The sequence below is a fragment of the Pinus tabuliformis genome, chromosome 2_1, assembly GCF_031772625.1.
Source record: "Pinus tabuliformis cultivar Carrire ecotype Pingquan chromosome 2_1, CPIR1, whole genome shotgun sequence".
NCBI classification, from domain to species: Eukaryota; Viridiplantae; Streptophyta; class Pinopsida; order Pinales; family Pinaceae; genus Pinus; species Pinus tabuliformis.
The window spans coordinates 376,812,780-376,835,084 of record NC_142299.1 but is presented as its reverse complement, the minus strand read 5'-3'; the positions used below and the strand labels follow the sequence as shown (position 1 = coordinate 376,835,084).

Genomic DNA, 22,305 nt, shown 5'->3' with positions numbered 1-22,305 from the left:
AAAGCTCTACGGAGAGCTAAGTTCGCCTATTTCAGAGAACAAATGGTATAGTGGAGAACCCGTTTCAGTAGTAGGTACAAATTACCTAGGATGCTTCTTAGTTGCAGTGGTTGCAGTTGCAACAACAACAAATGAGGGGGAGTTGTAGTGCAGATGCAGATTTGGCAGTAGTATGGCAGTGTCAACAGCAACACAAATGCAACATCAGAGTTTTGCATTAATTGGTGGGCAGTAGTAGCTAGACATCAGTAGCGTGACAGAGGTGATACAGATACAAGATGTTGTGACAAGATGTGCAACACTAGAGAGAGAATAGAGTCCTCGCTAAGGAGTGTTAGTTTTTGTAGCATCGGATGTGTTCCAACCATCCAATTTGGTGGAGAGGCTAGAATACATGAGATCTCCAAAACCCAGAAATTGTTTCTAGAAATTCCACTTAGAGATGGCTTAATTAGATTATTAACCAATTTTTAACATTTCCTAAGTCTAAACTTAGGGAATATGGTTAATTAATCATAATGATTTAAGTCAAGGTGCGAATCATCTAGAAACTCACACAGATCGACTCCAAGATGATCCTAGCCATTGATTAAGTTTTAATGTTGGTTGTTGGTGCTCCAATGATGGATTATAAGAGGAAGTTGATGGCACTTGGAGAAGATACACAAGCTGCAGATACTTAGTGATCTTGGCATTTCGATTTCCAGTGGAAGATGATTCAATGGTGAAATCGAGCCAGTGATCGAGTAGCAGGTGACAGAGGGGCAACATAGTGATTTTCTGGAGGAGTTAGAAGAGGAGGCTGTAATTATTCTCCTGGAGGCTATGCAGGGGTTGCGCAATGTCTCAAGAAGGGCAGTTTGATTTAGCCGCATAGTGGGTTGTTTCAGGTGCTGGAGGCCGAGAAAATTTCCTGAGGGCCTTGATAGAGACCTCCAACAACAGAGACAAGCAGGTAGTCTGCTTTAGAGGGAGTTTCAGGCTGAGCGTGTGTAATATCCCTACGAGATATTTACAGTAATAAACAGAGCATGCATAGTAAAAATACATAGAAAATTGCACACAAATTAGATCACAATATAGAGCTAGAAATTATGTTGTGCTAAGCCATTTTATTATGAAAACATGGGGTTACAATCTGATGTTTGGAAAGTGTGCACCTGGGCTTGCCTGAGGCAAGCTAGCAAAGCCCAAGTGAAGAAGACAAGTCCCCCAAAGCTACTCTTTGGTCTCTCTCTAGCTCTGCGCTGAACTGCCCAAAAAATGAGCTACTGGTTGTAAACAATAGCTACTCGGGCCTCCTGCAGTGCTCAAAAAATTGGCCAATAACCCACAAAATCCCGTAAAGGAATTAGCCAAATGTTGACCTTGGAATTTCGGCCCAATTTCCCCTAGCTCCTCTTGCTCTTGGGAATTTCGATCCAACTGTAAATTCTGCTGCTGAATGTCCCCAAAATGGCTAAAATCTTCAGTGATTCTCCTTCTCGGACTCTGCCACCCATCCCAGCCCCAAACTCCCTTCTCTCTTCAAGCCCCATGTGTGGCACTAACAAGGATTGCATAGTCCCTACGCTGTTACTGCTGGAACTCCTCTACACTCCCACTACACTGGTCCCAGACCTATCTGAAAAGGATGAGACTCCCTCCTTGGGTTGGCACTCGAAGTCCACTAAAGCAAGGGGTGAGATTTTCACTTGAAAACCTCTTGTGCTCAACAACAGTTGCAGAATTGGCTTCCAGCTCAAGCGTGCTAGTCTAAGAGAATTCTCAAATGATCAAGAATGCCCCAAAAGTGATTGCCTCCTCGTATTTTGTCAAAGTGCCTCCCAATTTTCCATGTGTGCCCAACCATTGACTTTCCCACCATTTTTTCCCTCCAATGAGTGCGTACTTCCTATGGGGCCGTATTTCTTCATGAGTGGCCCCCACTTTCCACCAACGATTCGATTTCCTCCCCTTTCTTCTAATGTTGGGCCTTCCCTTAACTCCAAAAATTCAAGTGGGACCCCCAAACCCACCTTTCCTAAGTGCAAATACGAAATAAGACAAAATTGGGCAAAATTGATATTTCCCCTTAGCAATATTGCTAAGTGGGAATATCATAGCGTGCAAGGGACTATGCAATGCCAGTGCAGAGGTTGACACAGATCATTTCGGGGGTCAATTTCTGAGCTCAGACTGAGTCGAGATTGCTTGGAGAGGAGGGTAAAATTCCCTAAGATATTTTGGCCAGTATTTCTTTCAGATAGAAACGCTAGTTTGGCATCATTTTATTGTACTCAGAATTTCAGCTGCATAATAATAATAATAATAATAAAACCCTCATCTACTGCACCAGTTTTCCCTCATTGGGTTTTTCTAGGGACAATTGTCCAAAAATAACAGTGTCAAAATTTTATGTGTGTGCTAAAATCTCTCAGTTTCCAGTTTGCTATTTTTCCGCAATATTTTTATGGCGAAAATTGTAGTTGTGATTTTATTTGTTGTTTTCCATAGCAAATAAACCGCGTAATTAAATTTTTTGTTAGAAAAATACTTTCCAGTTGTTGCCATAGATGAAAATTTTCACATCATGAAATATGTTATTTGCTTAACATTTTTTTTTCCGAGGAAAATAGAGTTCGTAATTTCTATTAAAAAGATGATAATATATATTACATGTTGTAGATGCCGAAGCATATGCAGTAGTGTGGTATGAACCACGGATTCAAAAAGAGTTACATAGTGCCATCCTGAAATGTCCATGAGTGTATACAGGAGTTGTATACCACCATTAAGTAGAAGCAATAATACCAGAAACCCAAAAGTTCACAAAATTATACAGAGTTGAGGAATGTACATCCTCAGGCAGGGTAGTAAACCCGGAAGAACTAAACTATTATATACAAAATTTTGAAACCGTGAATCAGCAAAATAACTAAGGAGGGGGTATATCCCCCTGCATCTGGCCGTCTATGTATGGGCGGTGATAGTATCTGTGCATCCCTTCTGGAGTGTACTCTTCAATCAGCCAGTCTCCTAAAGGGCGATCCGCCGCTTCTTTCGATAGCTGGTCAGCAAGCGCATTTCTTTCCCTGTAGATATGAGAAACAGTGATCTGGTCAAAATGTGTTTTTAGAAAAACAATTTCTTCCAAGATATGCTTCAAAGAATATGCATGACAAGTAGTTTTATTGTTTGCCCAATCAATCACAATCTTTGAGTCTCCAAAGATTTGTATTTGTCTGCATTGTTTGGTGAGGGCAAAATAAAGGAGATGTCTCAAGGAGATAAGCTCGGCAAAATTGTTTGAGCCTGTACCCAGACCCAGTCTTAGATGATAATAATGTGAATCAGTTAAATGTAAAACAATCCCCCCTCCACATCCTTGCAGCGGAGCAGCCCCATCGAAGTAGGCCCAAGGCAAATCCTTATTTATATGTTCAGGCTGAATGTTCCTAGGAGAAATGGTTTTATGCTCGAATGGGATTTCTATGTATGCAGCACAGATGGATGCCGAAAGGAGCTGCCAATTGACTCTGTGATTCTCAAAAATGATAGCATTACGATTTTGCCAAATAAGACCCGAAACCACAGGGGGAAGGTTTATGGCCTTTTCGGAGGCAACCGCAGACCACCAATGCGCCCAGGCAGTTGGTATATCTGCGCCATGCCAAACAGTGCTGATATTGAGTGCCTGTGTGACCTGATGCCAGATCGCCTTTGTAACCTCACAGTGAAGGAAGAGATGGGTCGTCGATTCCTCTTCTTTTTGGCAGAGCACGCACCAAGAAGGACCTGAGAAAGCCCGCTTTTTAAGGGTATCACCTGTAGGTAGCTTATCAGCTAATATGTTCCACATAAGAAGTCTGTTCCTAGGCGGTGCTTGTAGCTGCCAGACAATTTTCCACCAGTTTTTTTGTGTATCAGGTTTCTTTGCATCCACGAGCTTGAGATAGCCCAGCTTTGGTGCATATGTCCCCGATTTAGCGGGAGCCCAAATAAGTTGATCTTCTTCCTCCTGTAACTTGATGTGCGTTTCAGTCAGGGCCCGAATGTATCCATGCCAAGGTTCTGACCATTCCTCCGGTATGTGCCAATGCCTATCCGTGATCCATGCTTGTGAAAATATAGTAGATCGCTGGGGATCCCCAATCTGAGCCAGGTATTTGATGCCTCTGTTATTGAGATGATGGATCAGGCCTTCAGGCAAAAGATGTGCGTTCCCAGAACCGGGCCAAGGGTCAAGACCGATACGGACCTGTGCACCGTTCCCCACCCTCCAAAGAAGATTATCACGAATCAGAGGCATAGCTTTGAGTGTGGCTTTCCAGATAGCAGATATACCTTGTTGGTTCCAAGAAGGTCTGCGTAGCCATTCAGTGATGCTGGAGGGCCAAATGTATTTATGATGAACAACATCTGCCCATAAACTGTCCATCTTGATGAGTGACCATCCCTGCTTTGCAGTGAGAGCTTGAGCAAATTCAGGGAGGGACTTAATACCCCATCCTCCCCAATGTTTTGGCATGGAAACGAGAGACCATCTGGTCCATGCAAAAATCCTCCCCTTTTTGTTGCCATTCCACAGGAAACGGGTACATATTTGCTGAATCTTTTTTAAGATGCCTTTTGGAATCCAAGTCAGAGACATCCAATAGACAGGGGTAGCCTCAAGTACGGTTTTGATCAGTAGAAGTCGACCAGCTTTTGACAGTAGACGGTGCTGCCATCCAGAGATCCTTTTTTCTATTTTATTTATTAGCCATGTCCAGTGTGTCACTTTATAACCATCCGGCCTTAATCTGAATCCAAGGTATTTTATGCCATCCGTCAACTGGCATTCCAAGAAGGGAAAATATTGACCAGCCAACTGTGTTTCCTGTTGAGTGCAGTGCATCAAAGATCTAGTGGACTTTTCATTATTTATTTCCATGCCCGTGGCTTTACAAAAGAGAAGCAATACATCATTTAGAGCAATTATGTCTCGGACACTTCCATTAAGGAAGATTAATATATCATCCACAAACAATAAGTGGGTCAGGGCAAACTGTTCCGTAATTTTGAGGCCACTGATATCACCAGTCCTTTTTGCGTCCGCTATGAGCCTACTCAGTCCTTCCATAACAATAAGGAAAAGAAGCGGGGAGAGGGGGCAGCCTTGCCTGATCCCCCTAGAAATATAGAATCGTTCCGAGGCTGCACCATTGATTAGTATAGCAAAAGAAACAGAAGATACACAACCCATAATCCAATTAATGAGCATATAAGGAAATCCCAAATGTGTAAGGATCATCTTGAGGTATAGCCAATTTACTTTATCAAAGGCCTTAGCAAGATCAATTTTTAAAGATATGCCTTTCAGGTTCTTCATCTTTATGGAATGTAAGGCTTCTTGAGCAGTGCCAATAGCCTCTTGTATATGACGGTTCCGGAGGAAAGCAAATTGTTCAGCCGAGATATGCGAGGATAGGATGGGTTTAATGCGATTTGCAATGATTTTAGCTATAATTTTATAGAGGCAGTTACAGAGGGAGATAGGCCGAAAGTCGTTGAAGGATGTGGGGTCATCGGATTTAGGAATCAAGGCTATAAAAGTCTGGTTCATTGGTGGATGGATGTGCCCCGAGGTCCTGCTTTCCTCAACTACCTCCAAGAGGTCATCCCTCATCAGGTCATAGAATGCCAGATAGAACTCCACTGGCCAACCATCAGGTCCCGGACTCTTATCCTTCTTGAACCATTTAAGAGTACTTTCTAACTCTTGAGCACTGACCGGTTGGCAAAGATCATCAATGTCATCTGGCCCAGTAAATCTCGGGAATTTTCCTGCAAGTCTGATGATCTCTGGAAGGTTTACATTATTTGGAGCCGTGTAGAGACCCTTGAAGTGATCAATCCCCAGTCTAGCCAGCTGTTGATGTGTAGTAGCCCATCCATCTGGTTCCATTGGAAGCTGCCAAATAGTGTTGGATGCCTTTCTGCCATTGGCTATGTTATGAAAATATTTAGTATTGCTGTCCCCGGCTTTGAGCCAGATGGCTCTGCTCTTTAGTCGCCAGAGTTCCTCCCTCTCGTTCAAAATCTTCGTTTTTTGCTCAATCAGCTGGCACAGGCCAGATTTTGCAGCATCAGATTGATAGCCAGCCCCCCTCTCATCAGTCAGTTGGCCTATTCTATCTTCCAATTCCTTCAGTATCTGATCATCTCTATTCCGTTTCGATCTAGCCCAGATTTCAGTCAAGGTCTTGAGCTTTTTGAGTCTGTCACAGAAGTCCGAAGCTTTCCTCCTATCTCTCATCGGAGGTTGTGATGCCCAGAAATCCGAGACCATCTTAGTGTAATCTGGATCTTGTAGATGACCAGCAAAAAATTTATAGGGGGAACGCGGCTTTTGTGTGTTGTCACTTATCTGTAGAAGGATGGGGTGGTGATCAGAGAGGCCCCCATTGCTGACCCATTGTCTGTATAAAGGGAATATCTGAATCAATGCCTCATGCATCATAAATCTGTCAAGTCTCCTTCCAAGTGCAGCCTCTCCAGTTCGCTGATTGTGCCAGGTGGGGAGCTTCTTGTTCATGGGAATGTCCACAAGATGATGAGCATCAAGTATCATGAGCATTTGTTCCGCAATAGGATCACTCTGCGCCAAGTGACCCCATGTCTCTCCAGGTCCCAGCGAGAAATTGAAATCACCCCCAATGATAGTATTCTGAGTTATATGGTCCCCTGATAAGAATTTTTGCCAGTAGGTGAGCCTGTTTTGATTGGGCCCATATATATTGATTATTCTAATTGGGATGCCCAGCTCTCCCATCATAATGTCCATACCAAGGAAGCCACATCCCCCCCAGGCCGAGAGAAGTCTGCATTTCCTAGGATTGATGCCAATGAGCAGGCCACCAGATCGGCCACAGGCATCCAGCCCATGTAAAACCCATCCAGAAAGCATAGTTTGAAGACATTTCACCGCCAGATCAGAAGAGCAGAGGGTTTCCTGTAGGAAGATAATATCACATCGGGATTCTTGTATGAGCCGCTTTAGAGCCAGTCGTTTTTTAGGGTTGGCTAATCCCCTGCAGTTATAAGAGAGCCAGATCATGGGGTAACGCTGGTCAGGGGCTCATTCGCTCTAAGTGCCCTTTCAATAGTAAACTGTCGACCCAAAGCGACATCTGCAACCGCATTTAATTTCGCAGAGGAAATGTGGGATGGTCTGCCACGTTTTTGTTTGCGGTGCCGACCAGGGGAAGACCCCAGGCCCAGGAATTTTGGCCGAGTCCGGGACCTCAGATGATAGTGATGCGCACCGGAATCATTCGGGGAGGGAGAGGAGTCAGGACATCCTAACACCAGGCTGTGGGAGGGGGGGGTGGTAGAGAAGGTGGGAGGGGGTGGGGCAATGGGGCACAGAATGGAAGGGAGGGGGACATTCTCAGGGAGGGAGGTTCGGAATGCAGAGTGTATAATAGAATGCATTTCATCTGAAAATAAAGGATTACAGATAGGAATGGAGTCATTACCCGAATGAGAAGATGCTGTCTCCTTCGGCTTTGGAGCGGCCTCAGCAGTCTTTGATCGGGTGCGCGGCGGCTCTGATGAAGACACTGCCAATTTACGAGAGTTCTTTTTTTTCCCACAGTCGCCCGGCTTCTTGTTTGGAGTCTCCTGTTGAGTCTGACCACCTTCAGTTGGTATATTGGCTTCAGCATTTTGATTTGCAGGAGGCTGCTGTCTAGGTCCTTTAGTTTCCTCCGGTGCCACCCCTGTAACCAATGGGCAGTCCTTATAGAGATGACCAATTTTATGGCATCTGCGGCATCGGAAGGGCACTCCTTCGTAATCCAGAATCTGCTTGCGGGAGACATGGCTGTGATGCAGAATGATTTTCTCCTCCAGTCCTGGTTTGGTATCCAAGTGTACCAAAATTCGAGCCATAGACCTATTGCCCGTCTTCTCATATGAACGATCATGTTCCAGATATGTGCCAAGAGTGTCCCCTATCCGTTTGAAAGCATACGGGCTCCAGAATTGCCATGGCAGGCCAGGCAGACGCACCCAGATGGGGCCGGCCCCCAGTTGTTCTCGTTCAGGGTCAAATAAGGGGTCCTAGCGCTTAAGCATGACAGGCATTAGCTCAATATGCCAATATTGAGTAAGAATCCACTGGGCATACTCAGGGCAGCAGAAATGTAAGGCGAACCAGCCCCTTGTTAGAACCATGACCTCCGGTAATTCCTTTAATAATGGTCCCCATATCTCTTCGACCCAGAGCTTTAGCCTCTCCGCCGTATAGGTGCGTCCTCGAACCCGACCCACCAGAACCTTGCGAGCGGCGTCCATTACATCAGGTAGGGGAGCTTCTGGCCCGAAGATAACACTGAATTCAGAGTCAATAGCACGAAGACATCTTCCTTTCGTAACCTTCTCCGTGCGTTTGCCAAAGGGGGTCTCCTTGAGTAGTTTGCGGCACGGGTCCGTGGAGCTATGTTGTGCAGAGCCCGCAGAGCGAGCTGGTATCGGCGGCGTGGTGAAACAGCCAGATCGGATAGGGGAGCGGGGAGCCGAGGAGCCAGTTCCCTGGAGAAGCGGAGCGGAGGAGGGGAGGGGAAACCGTTGGCCCTGCGGCATAAATGAGACCGAGGGGGAATGAGAGCTAGATGGGGGGGAGGCGGCGGGGGCGGAGGTAAGGGGGGCCTAAAATGCAGCTGAAGAGGAGCGTCCAGTGATGGCGACGCTTGTAAACAAGAACCCAAAATCTGTAGAGTCGCGGGGGATAGAGGCGGGCATTCCAGTGGAGCGGCGTCCGGGAGAGGGTATTCCGGCGGTTTATCTTTCCCTTTTATCGTCTGTTGCGGTGGCCGTGAAGTAGTGCCAGTCTCATACCCAAGCGCAACACTTCTCGGAATCATATGCGGTCTGCCAGAGTGTGCCCATATTTCTTGGTGAGGCATGGGGTCCGCCTCATAATCCACTATATCCTCCTCAACCATGACTTTACTGTCGGTGAAAGCGCTTGAACAGGGTTCGAACCGGGACCGTCAAACGCGAATAACGGAGGTCAGTGAATCAGGTAATGCCAAACGGGGAGGAGACCGCGGAGGAGAAAAGACAAAAACAAGCCAGAAACCAAAGCTCCGTGAATATCGAAACCACTGCCGGTGAAACAGGTGGTCAGCACTGTCAATACCCAGTGGCCCCAGGTGTAAAGTCCCGAGAACCCCAGGTGTCTGTCGCCATAGTTACGCAGTAAACCCTGTAGCAAAACTTGTAACAACCCTAGCTAAGGTTCCGCCATCGCCCAGTATCTTTGCTTAACATTGCTAGTACTTGGATACCAATATAAAGTTTAGTATTTGATTAACATTATTATAAATTTTGAATTATGAATTATATTATGAATGTGATGTCTATAATTTTACTTTACATATCAATCTGAATGATGAGATGGAAATAAAAGAATGAAAACACTCAACTCTTTAATGTAAAAACAAACTTGCAAATATATTGGCGAAACATATCCAAGTATGTTATATGAACTCAAAGATCAATATCATAAATAACAGCATATTTGGAATGCATATAAATTGTTATCTGAATATAATTAATTTTAAGTATATTGATACATATATTATAATGTGTGGAAAAGTATTTACATTGCAGATAGTATCATTACCAAACCGACCCATGTGATAACAAAACTCCAAGAACATTTGAGGTTCAATGAGATTCCATGATAGGGTGTTAACCATGGCCCTACTAGGAGGGATGGAGGTGTTGCTCACCGTTTATCCTCCAAAAGCTTAGAGTTATGGGAGGACTGTGCGAGTCATGCTCCCCTAGACGTGTGAAGATGATTGTTGGATGCCTACTGGGAGATTAGGTCAATATAATCGACATTGTCATCCTTGAGGTTTATGAATAGTTAGATCAGTATAGCTGGCACCATGTCATATTCTAGTAGAGAGTGAATAGGATGAGAGCGGAAGAGATTAGGATGGATAGGATGATTCTAGAATAGCTTGGCTGGGGTAGGGCTTGACTATTAAAATTTGTAAACCTATAATTGTTCAAAATACGAAATTTATATGTCCTTACATTAAATAAGTATTCAATCACGGGACATAATGCTTATATGATTACACTAATATCTTAATATCTAAACTAATTACAGATATACTATATAAACCTTAACTTTAGGACGAAGTTTTTTTGAAGGAGGGATGTATGTGATGACCCACTTCGAGTTATTAGGAACATATAAATATTAGTATGCATACAGGACATGCATATGATAGCTACATATGCATGTACCACATGCATTGCATTAGTATGTGTATTAACTAATTATGGAAAATGTCCAAGTATAAGGTAAAGAATTAATTATTGAAGTGGTAAGTAAATACCAATGTACTCAAATCTAATGAATATACTTGTGGAGTATTTGTTATACCACCATCATAATATAATTAATACATTATTCAAAATATATAAATACAAGTGATTTTGATAAACTAAAAGAAATTATATATTATATATTATTTATCAAATGAAAAGAACCAACTATGTAAATCTATAAGTTCTAAGTTGAATTATTAAATTTAAAAGGGAAACTATATTATTATAAAAGAACTAACCATATAAGTCTTAACTAAATATTAAACTTTAAAAGGGTATAATTTAATAAAATATTAAATATTACTTTAATAAAAAAAAGGTATTACTTAACTCAGTTAAATATCACTTGAATGGGATATTAAGTGATGAATGTTAATGTATAAAATATGACTACCTCCTTCAAGACACTGTGAGGAGCCACGAAATTGACAGAAGGTAAGAAACCATGCCTCATTGCGGGAGCGGTGGAGGGTTGAAAAGGCAGTGATGTTTGGAATATAAGGGGACAGAGGAGGCATATGGAAGAGGTAGTTTTTTTGGGAGAAAGTATCTTGCAACTAGAGAAGAAAATTGGGAAGAAGCCATAGACAGAGTAGCATTGAGCCTTATTTGTTCTTGGAGCTTTGGGCATGGGGGGCGAGAAGACATCCATTTTTGAAGTCCTTTGGATTTGGGAATCAGATCAGTCAATCCCAGATAGGATGGGAGTAAAAGGACTGTTTCTGGGAGGAAAAGGACGGTTTGGTAGCAGGAGCAAGAGCAACAACAGACCATAAACACCTTCAAACTGATTTCTAGGTATTCTTCTGCATTTTATTTTTAAATTTACTATCTGGTTAAATTATAAATTTAGAGGAAAATTATGGATTTTGATTAATTTGTTAAAATGAGTTTCACACAAAGCATAGGACAAAGGTGAGTACAACAGGGTTTCGTTGAGGTATGATGTATTAAAGTCAAATTCGTTGAAGTCTCTTCTGCATAAGTGTTGTGGCAACCTTCTGGAGATTTAAAATCTGAATGTGAAAATACCACTAGCCCTTTGTCCCTAAGATTCGTTATTTTGGAAACACGTACTGCTAAGGGGTATGGCTTTGTGATCATTTTCATGAAGTTGATCAGCTAATGAAGATTGCCAAGATTCTAGGACAAAAGACATAGATCCTATTCTAGACTATAGTAGTGGGCATTGTAGGGCATCTACATATCAAGTAAAACATCTATAGGCAGAGGCATCAACATATTTTGGTAGCATGCATCTAATCATCCAGGCTTGTCTACAAAGCAACACTTGTGTAATACCCTAGTCTTACAGTAAGAGCTTTTATGCAGTGGTTGTCTCAATTAAAATTTTGTAGTAAAGGGTTTCATTTGCAATAAGGTTTTTATTTGCAGCAAGGGTTCACTATAAGGGTTTTGTTGAAAATTTTGTAAGTGGGTCATCGTCCTTGGTACGGGAGCTCACAATAGTTGGTTTATTTTTCTTATCATTGTCAGGGTGGTTGGGTGGTTCTCGGTAGGTGATTGAAGTCACCTTTAGGTTGTAGCTTGAAAGCACTTCAGGGTGGCAGGGTGGTGCTAGGGAAAGTTGGAGCTTGCAGGGTGTTGGAGCATCTTATCAGTAGCAATTGATAAACCCAGGGCATTAGAGCATCCTTCCTGTTGCAACTAGAAAATAGAACGCTTTTCTAGAGTACTAGTGAGTTGGGGCTTCCTTTTCAGTTGAAGTTGAAGCATTGATGTACTCACAAAATTATTTGAGAAGCGTTTGGTGGTTTTTCTCCTAGAAGGGTTTCCATTTGTTGACTACTAAGTGTTGAAGAATGTAATCAGTGTCGGTCTTCATAATCGTATTTGAGTCATGATGTAACGTATTTGTTAAAAGATTAGAAAAAATAATTTTGTTGTAAAAGATTGAATTATTAAAGCATGGGTTTCATGCTTGGGTCAATGGTCAATAGGTCAAAGCATCCTTTGTGGGCCTCTAGGTTTATGTCAAGAGTCATAGTCTTTGTCTAGACCGTCCTTTGGGCTTTTGGAAAGTTAAGAAAGAAAATTTTATTGAGTAAATATGCCATGTTTTCTTTCTCCACCAAGTCGGCCCCAAAAAGAGAACAAGTCGACTTCATGAAGAATTCAGCTAGATCAAAGAGACTATAAATAAATAGGTATTCGACCTATTTGATAAGACACATGACAAGCAATTCAAGTCTGCAGTTCGGGTAGAAAGGAAAGTATGAAGTTAAGAAGGAAAAGAGACAAAATCTTAAGCATCCAACATATTGCTTTCGCCACACGTGGTACTACAGGGCCGAGATATTTTGAGATGTTGCAGGTCAGATATGGTTTCTACAGGTCCAAGGTGTGAGGTATCTGAGATGTTGTAGGTTTGAGGTATCTGAGATGTTGTATGTTTGAGATGTTTCTAGATGAAGTTGCACTTTTGACTTGGTTCGACTTTTGGAAATATTGATGAAGTATCTCTATTGAAGGCTGACTTGGTGGAGGAGATCTCTCTGTTGAGTCTAAAGGGTCTTGGTTGTCTCAATCTGATTTGAAACTATTCATGGAAGAGTTTTATTGGGTTTTCCTCTCCTTAGGGGTTTTTCCCTAGCTGAGTTCCTACTTCTTGTGTTCTATTGGTGTCTTTGAAGTTTTGGTAATTGTCTTGATGATAAACATGTAATAACAAAGAAGAAGAAATAAGAACTAATCACAAGAAATTGTAAGTAATAGAGAAATCAATCTAATAAGAAGCCCTAACTATGGTACCCTAAATTTCTCAAAATGGTATCAGCACTTGGTTCATTTGTGTAAGGGCAGGAAGAAGTTCAACAAAGGTCACAAGGCATCAAGGAGAACCTAAATAGCTAAGGTCACGCTCTTGGAGGAAAGGCTAACAAATTATGGGCTCTCCTACTAGCCCTAATCATAGTGTCTATGACCGCAGACATATACAAGAAGAGTGAAGGCATAAAAACTTTGTGTTTGGAGGACAAGGCCGAGCATCTTGACAAGGAGAACGAGGGTCTAAGGTGACCTTACAAGGTTTGATATCCTCATCAAAAGGTTTGAAAATTTGTGCAACTTCAGAAATCTTAAATATCTAGATGAATACCTTAAATCTCTAGATCAAAACCTATTTACCTATATATAAAAAGGAACCAAGTCGAAATTGAGTAAAGAGGCATTAGATTGGATTGATTGGAGGCACATTAGGCCTAACCTGGAAGGATTATCATCAAGCTACAGTCACCTTGTTCAAAACATAATTCGCAGACCTATGGAGTGGCATAGAAGACAAGAACTTGTGGTATAGGATCCGTGAAGTTGTGAAAGTTTTGTGCATAAAATTGGCTGAGGTTGACGAAATTATAATCCATAGGCCACAATCCAAAGAATCAAGATCGAATTGCCTTAAGGAGTTGTTGGTGTGAAGCAACTATAAAGAAGCATCAAGTTTGCATCTTTTGAAGGATTATTAAAAGCCTTAAAGGATCCAACCCTCTTGTTAAAGACAAAGAAGGATCTGAGGACATACTTTAATCAGAAATTGAGAAGGAACCGTAAAAATTTGTATTCAGTACATAACTTATCATTGAAAGAAGAGCAAATTTAGCATCTCAGTATCAAGGAAGGAATAAGTCCAAAGAACTTGCTTATCTTGCAGTTATGGAAAAAGCTTTGAGAATCTTATCAATAGTCAAGTCAGTATTGTTTCTTATTTCTCAATCATCGAATATGTCTTTAGTTTGCAAGAAGAACAATAAATTCAATGGAAGACAATGGTATGTAATTCTTGAGGTATGTATATCATGGTTCAGTTGTTAAAAGGTTAATGTCTTAGGGTTTAGTTGTTTGTATGATCTTAGGATTTGCAATATTATATATAGGGAATGGGAATAGTACACATGAAAACCTCATTCAGAAACCCTATCTCATAGTGCCTAGGGTTTATAAGTAGTTCAAGATATATGCCAATTTATGGCAAGAATGAAATGGAATAATGTGTAGGTTTCGTACTTGAAGTTCTAGGAACCAATATCATAGTCTTGTACTTGCATACTTTTGATGGTGTTTGTCAAGAAAATTATTGTAGGTGCCTAAAGCAATGCTGAAGAAAACTATCCTCATAAAAGATACGTATTTGATTTTGATTTCTTTAGCTTTATTATTCTTGTTCTTGTATGGCACATTAAGGACTCAACTCGGCCTTCCAACTACCCTTATACACCACGATTTCATCATTTCGGCTCACTTATGGATGGATTCTTCATCGCATTATGAGCTACTTAGTGGGCTTGTCCAAGGATTTGTTATTTGCACATTATTTTATAATTGTATGGGCTATTAGGCTAATTTGAATTAGTATAAGGATCATATAAATAGAGATGTCTCTTATTGTGAGAGAGGATCATCATCATCCCTTGGATACTTCGCTTGTAAAAGAACTCACACTTTTTGCTTGGAGAATATTGGAAATTCTTGGATGCATTTTGGCATTTGGAGCTTAAATATTCGATCTTCTTTGGAGCTATCTCATGATTTTTTGATGGATAGATCATATTTTCATGTTCTAAGTGCTTCTTGTTGAATATTTTCTTGGAATTATGTCTAATGTATGGAATTGTTGCAACTAGGTTAATGCTTTTGTGCCCTAATTGTTGAAAATCATTTTTGGAAAGCTTTCTGGTTGGAAATTATATATGTTACTCATTGTATGACAAATGTTGAATGTTCCTAGTGGATGAAATTTTGTCTTTCTTCCATAAAACTCCATAAATATTGAGTGGGTAAATGTTAAAAGTTGGTTGCTAGGGCATCAATTTTTAGGTTCCTTAAGAACTGTTTTGGCCAATTTTAAATCATCTAAGACTCCATAGCGAAAAGGTCTAGGCACTAGTCCAAGAAGTTTGGTGATCAAGTATTCTTTTCTCCATATTTTCTCCTCCTAAATTCAGTACCCTAAAGGTAGGGCAGAAATCTAGAGCTTGCAACAAAATTTTAGGGAGGTGATTTTTCGGGAATTCGAGGGTCCACACGTAATGTTTGGGGTCTAGGCTACCTATGCTCCAAGTTTGGTGGGCATCTGCGCGAGTTTCATCCATAAAATCTCTTTCGCTAGGTGCCACTGCAACATGGAAAGCCTAAGTCTTTCTCTCTCACCTTGGGGACTTCTTTTAGGGTTGTATGAGCTTAGTATTCATTGAAATAAGTCATAGAAAGCCTTTTCTCCTCCATTGCCTTGACCTAGCGAGTACCTTGGAAGTATTTCTTCCCACGCTTATTCATAAACCCTAGGTCTAGTGCAAGCCTTCCTTAGTTCTTTCAAAGAGGGTGAAGAGCCTTTTAGGTGTGTCAAATCATCACTTAGAGCTCCTCTGAGAGGTCCAACCTCATCTCCTAAAGTCTTGACCTTAGGAATACATATCACCATTGCATATCTAAAATCCTAGGTCTTGATCTTCTCCCTCCAAGGTCTTTCTTGGAGAGCGTGTTAGCTTCTTTGAAGCATTGAGCCTTTATTGTGTCTCTCCTTGAATGGGATTTGCGAAATCACTTAGTCTCTAGTTATTGATGTATCCATTCAAAGTGATTTCCTACTTGTCGGGACTCCTCCCATTAGGGAAAGTCCGTAAAGAGCAGGGGACACTGACTAAGGTGACAGTGGGTCATTTTCCCATTGTTGTCACTTGGTCTAGTAGTTGTCCCTTGGGTTTCCCCTCCTAGAGCCCTGTTATTGTGTGGTAACAGAACCATTGGTTAGTTGAAGCCGGAGAGTGGATGTGAGATAAAGGCTTGTAATGTATGATGGGAAGTGGTAAGTAGGGATAGATGGAACTATGCTATCTCAATCAGGGCTTCGCAAGAAGTGACCCTCCTACACCCATTGGGCGATTAGGGGAGATCCTATTGGATTAGTATCGATGATAAACCCCCCATTTAAGGTGAGAGAACAAGATCATAGTGAAAACCCCTACTTTAGTTCACCCATAATCCATAATACCATATCAAATGCCCAAATATACACAAGCATAAGCATCCAATTGTTAAATGAATAACCTACCTTTTGATCAGAAGCCCACCTTTGTCCATGTGCACTTGTCAGATGGGTCAGAAGCATATGGCTGATGCAGGTGCTAGAGATGTAAGGGCATGTCATTGGCTAGTGGTGGCTATTAGGGGCTGCATGGCTGGCTGGATGTGAAGAATGGGAGAAAAGTTTTCTCCTATAGGGTTACCTGTTTTGGTGGGTAACACTACCCTCACAAGACCTGCTAGATTTTGAGGCAGCAGGATGCACTTCCAAGGACCTGACAAAGTGGTCAAGAGAAAACTGATTTCAGTTCCCAAGCAAAGATACATGCCAATGAATATTACTTTGCAGAAGGAGCATTACCAGATGATGTGTTTGACGGTATCTGGTTTGCCACAGTGCGGGGATTTTTCATCCATGGGCCCACCCTTGGCAAATGTTGCTTTTGTGGGCAGTCGCTGGTATAACATTAACCAAGGGAATACTTGGAGGTTATATGAAACCTTGTAGGTCCACACATTTCTCACTTTGGTAATCCATTGAAGTTCACTAAATGTAGAACACACCACTTTGTAGTTAGTAGAGGAGTAAGCATAGTTTTCCTGTTCATGAGGAGGTACAATTTCCTTATGTTATATTAAAAAATAGTCCCCTCCATCGTAGTTTTCATTCTGGGCAGTCCCTCAACAGCAATTAGAGCCTGTAGTTCCTTTCTGATTACTCAATCAATACAAAATGATCCTTAGAGATGGAAACAAATCTCCACTCAATCCAGGTTCTTTGATCAATGTACTGAAGATCATGATAGATAAGATAAGATAAGATAAATGTCCAATGAATGACCAAAAATAGGTCAATGGGACTGCTAAGTCCATCACTGTTGATACAAAGTGCGAGTGCAATGGCCATTCCTATAAAAGCAAGATAAATAAGATCTGATCGATAAGATCTCAGATAATAAGAATGCTATTTTTGGAGATTTTTATTGTGTAAATGGGAGGATTATGTCCAACATTTTGGGTGGACACTCCACGCATCCTCAGGGAATCATTTGGTCCCTGGCGATGGGTGGAGTGTCCACCTGAAGTGCTGGAAATAATCCTCACATTTACACAATAAAAATTTTCAGAAACAGCATTCTTATTATCTCGGATCTTATCGATCAGACCTTATAGCATTCTTATTATTATGATGGACTGTGGAAACCTACATACTCTTAAGATCTAAGACCTAATATCTAAAAGCGAAGTACAAAATTGACGTAGATAGAAAAGTGTCGGCACTGATGAGAGTTGGTATCTTGGAGGATTGCCTTGTACAAAATTACAAGAGAATGAACATTCGTGCCCATTTGAGCTATTGCCTGAGACGGAGGAGGGAAATGTTCCCTCCTCCGAGATAGCAACCTTAGCAGATGCCACAGAAAAGAAACTCTGAATGGATGACTGATTTTAAGAACTGGTTTGTGCTGCCTCTTGTTGTCTAAAAGATGCAATCTGCCATTAGGATCTAGAGGAAATCATCTATCAGCTGGTGTCTTGTGAGCTGTCTTGGGATCTAAGGCAACAACTTTGTAGAGGTCTTGAAGAGGTAAGATGGCTTTCTGTTGGAGGTTGAATGAGCCCTCATTGCCTTGTAAACATGAATATCCCTTGGTAGATTCATGTGTTAAATTCAGTATCTTCATGAAAGCAATCATATCAAGTTGGGATTCTCAGTTTATGTTGATTGTTTGAGAGTGACAGTTCATGGACACATTAACAGCGGGCTTAGTGGCAATGAGCTTTTATTCAGAAACATAATTTTCCGTTTCCAGGGTTTTCTTTTAAGATTTAGAGATCAAGTTTCAGAGATCAGATTTACTTTATTGTGATTTCATTTCTATACATGAGGCAGTTACAACTTTATGCTTGATTCATTATCGAACCTGATGTTCTTTACACAATTATTACATACATAGAAGCATTTTAATATTATTGTCTTTTTTGATAGGTTTCTTCTGGAGTACCTGACGGAAAAGGTGTGTCGTCTTCTGCTGCTTTAGAGGTTGCCACAATGTCTGCAATTGCTGCTGCACATGGTGAGTGCTTTGCCTGACCATTTTTTTTGTTTTTTGTGATAAACCTGTCAATGTTCAATATTATTAGTGAGTTGTGAATGTTCGATATCCTTATTTAGTTGTGAGGAAGATATTTGAGAACACAAAATTTCACTATATGTAGTTCAGCAGGACATTGTATATGCAAAATTTAAATACATTAATATGCAAAATTTTTAATTGTATGTTGAGACCATGGTTACCATACTGATACTCCAGTAATACTCACTGCGTAGTAGCATAATCGACAATATGGAGAAAAACTCGAACAAAGGTTGTTCTTAGTGCAGGAAAAAGTAAGGATTTCATCGTTAAACATTAAATATAATAGAAATAAATGTTCCACATTTTTTGTAAGATTCCAGTTTAGGAAATTCATCAACCTTCACTGTAATTCTGGGTTTATAATAGATTTTCTATTTTTGGGTGACAATTTTCTTGAAACAGTTCGCTTGAACAGTGATGTAGGTGAGAAGTATTTACTAGTGCCCAAAAAGTTACACACAGTGACATATACATGTGGAAATCACCCAACAACCATGACTGATATTCCAATGAGTTCAGAAATACAATAGGAAACTGATAAACTTCATGACCGTTAGAGTTCTGAGCATGTTATGAGCCTTTACAATGAAATGGCAGTGAAATGATGCAACAGACAATGTATGTGAGAAACCAGGTTTATTAATGGGAGCGTATCCTTTAATGTCTGGCCAACGTACACAGCGACCCTCAGCAAACAAAACTTGGGTGACTGTCCACAAAATTTCAGCATTTATTCTTGCTGCTCTGGTCCTTCAACACCCTCAGATCATGCGCCCAGCTAGCAGAGAAATACACACAGATTCCTGGCTGGCCGTATATGGAATTTCACACCCCTTCCAGGTGTTGACTTGACCCACGATGTAAGAATTGTGAATTACTTTAACAACTATTCCTTATGAACAGAATAAGAAATAATAAATGCAGAGACAGTAAAGGCTTCTGAATTACACATCATAATCCTATTTTATAAATTTAAGTAACAGAACTAATGAAAGTACTTACCTGTACTCTTACGGTTGATGATGCCTCAACTGCTCCTGCTTCGGTTACCAAAAGACCGAAACCACCCAGCTAAACTGAGCAGAACCTTGCTACTCAGTCCAGTAAACTTCTCAGTTGAAGCAGACTGTTCCCCCGTGCCCAGAAACCTCAGAACAAGTAAGGCCCAACTCTTCCTGATCATAAACAGACTCTGTGTATAAGTTTTTCTCCTCCTTTCTCCTCCCCCCGTGCCTCCAACCGTCCCTTCCTTCTTATAAATTTCCATTACCGACATCCTCCATCACCGTGTCTAAATTATGATACGTGTCGATTTTTATAAACCAAATCTGATTTGATTTTATCTGCATATCTTAATTTGAAATAAAGTTTATTTATTAATTTTAATTTATTTAATTTATAAATTTTAATTTAATTTCATAAATATTACTTTACTATAAGTGGGTCATTACACACGAAGGTAAGAATTCTCCCACAACTTCACACACTGGTTTCCTGTAGCAGCTCGAATGGTTCCAGAGAGAGATTGCACCAGTAGCTAACATGCCTTCCAGCAAGGATTAAATGCACCGAGGTATCACATAAAGTTTCTTTAAGAATGTCCATCAGAGATGAAGGATAGTGTGTGCACTCCAACAACCAATAACCAAGCAACCAGCCATTCGTGGTCTCCACAATAACTTCTCTACGCAAAAACAGGCTCCAATCATGTATGGCAGCCACAATACGTTCTTCCCATGGCCTAAATAACATCCACGAACAGTATGAGCAGGCCATAACCTTCAATCAAGCAATACGCTCTCCATGCAGAGATACACTCTTCCTATTTGTGCCCAGAATTTGTCCCCACCACAGTTGTATGATGGTGTCCCTTTTCTTTACCAGGGGATTTGACCCAGCTAACTAGAGAAATTCGTCCAGTTTACTTATAGTGAGTTGGGTCTCACTTCTGCTCCATTTTTGCCAGCGGAAAGCTAAGGAAACCAGTTCATGAAGCCAGTCATTGCACAGAATGTAGCCCAGCCTTTTCCTTAGTTATTTCTCCAACAAAACAACTCCCCAATGGCTCGAAAATTCATAACTCTTTGTAGTCTTCTTCAACCTGAAACGAGAAAATAGAAATACCCAATAAGAACTTAAAATCAATTGATAAAACCTGGGTATCTCAGTATTTGGTATAGATTTTGTTCTCCATTGAAACTCAGTGGTGAAATCTAAATGATTTCACTCTCAAATCCAAACTAGGGTATTTACTTTCAACACCGAAGTCTACTATGGCGGTTAGGGTCTCAAAACCCTAAGCTTCTCCTTCAGACTTGTTGAGAAATCTATAGGGCTATAGTTAGGATGATTTCTTTTTGACTTGATAACTGCTTGTAATGTCTTTTTACTTTTTCTTACTTATTAGTTTCTTCTCTTATTATTATGTTAGTCTTATTATCAGACAACTACCAAAACAAGAAGATCAACAGTACACAGGAGCATAGGATATAGGCTGCAAGCCAAGGCCAAAACCTCTCCACTTGAGAGGAAAACCCACAAATATCTTCTCTTCTTATAGATCTTTCAAATGACGAATTCCAAGATCTCTAGACCAAGACCAAGTTTGACCTTCCTGATGATGTGCTTCTTTTGCCCAAGTCAAACCCAGTCAAGTCTCTTCCAGCTGCACAAGTTCGACCCCTAGCTACAGTTTTTTGGCCTCTACTGCAGATCTTAAATTTTTGGCCCTTGCAACAGCTGCTGCCTCCACACATGTGAGCAAATTTAGGGCTTCTAAGGCTTCTCTTGACCTTCGCTTGAGTTTCTCTTCCTTCTAGGACTTGAGGATGACCTAATGGACCTTCCTTTGATCTTCTTTCTACAATTTCTCCAAGTTCAATCTTGTAGCAACAAAACCCTAGCTTCCTTTCCTTCGCACGTGTGAAGAGAGAGAGAGAAATAACCCAAGTACTTGTCTTCGTCCTTTTCCTTCTTCGTTGGCCTTCTTATTCTCCTCCTTTGCTTGAATGATGAGAGAATGAATGATATCGTGAGGAGGTCGAGTTCCCTCCTATATATAGACTTCCAAGGTGGACGAAATGCCCTAGTTTAGGCTGACTTCTTAGTTGCTAGGCTGACTTGGTCTTGGAGGGTATCTTGACACTTTAAAATACAAAAATAATTCTTTTTACAAGTTACAATGTGCCCAATGGGGTCTTCTACATATGATAACGACTCTTTTGACTTCTTGACCCTAGGACAAACCCTAGAAGCTCTCAATGGGTGCTTGACATTAGACAAAATACCTTGACCATGAAACCCATGCTCAAAATAACGATAATAATTTTTCTTTGCATTTTATAATATACAAGAATCAAAAGTACATTTCATATTTATGAACACTGAACCTAGTTACACATCTTTCAACAAGACTCTGTCCAAGAGATCTTTCTCCAAACTCACAAATTGCATGAATTAGGAGTCTCCTCATTTTCCTTCTTTTATTAGTTTAGGGTTTCCTTTTCACCTTCCTTTTTTATTAAATTCACTTTTATAAAGTCACTTTATGATATTTCACCTTATAAAGTTAAATTGACTTTCACTTGCCTAGGGAATATCACCCTTTCTCCTATTTAGATTTTTTACAATGTTTCCCTTAGGCAATTTAAGTCCCCTTTATCAAATATTTGCCTGCTTCAGCCTATTGGAACCACTTTAGGCTAGCGGATTCCGTCATAAGCTTTGTAAGTGGTCGGGGAGATTACAT

The 22,305-nt window shown here is 40.8% G+C and overlaps 1 protein-coding gene across 1 annotated transcript in view; it reads left to right on the top strand.

The window, feature by feature from the left end:
• The window catches only part of LOC149200428 (L-arabinokinase-like), a 481,920-nt gene that overhangs the window by 339,574 nt on the left and 120,041 nt on the right, over window positions 1-22,305 (top strand). Inside the window, exon 21 of the mRNA XM_089399573.1 lies at window positions 18,407-18,494. Coding sequence (XP_089255699.1) covers window positions 18,407-18,494 — 88 coding nt within the window. The remainder of the gene's footprint in view (window positions 1-18,406; window positions 18,495-22,305) is intronic.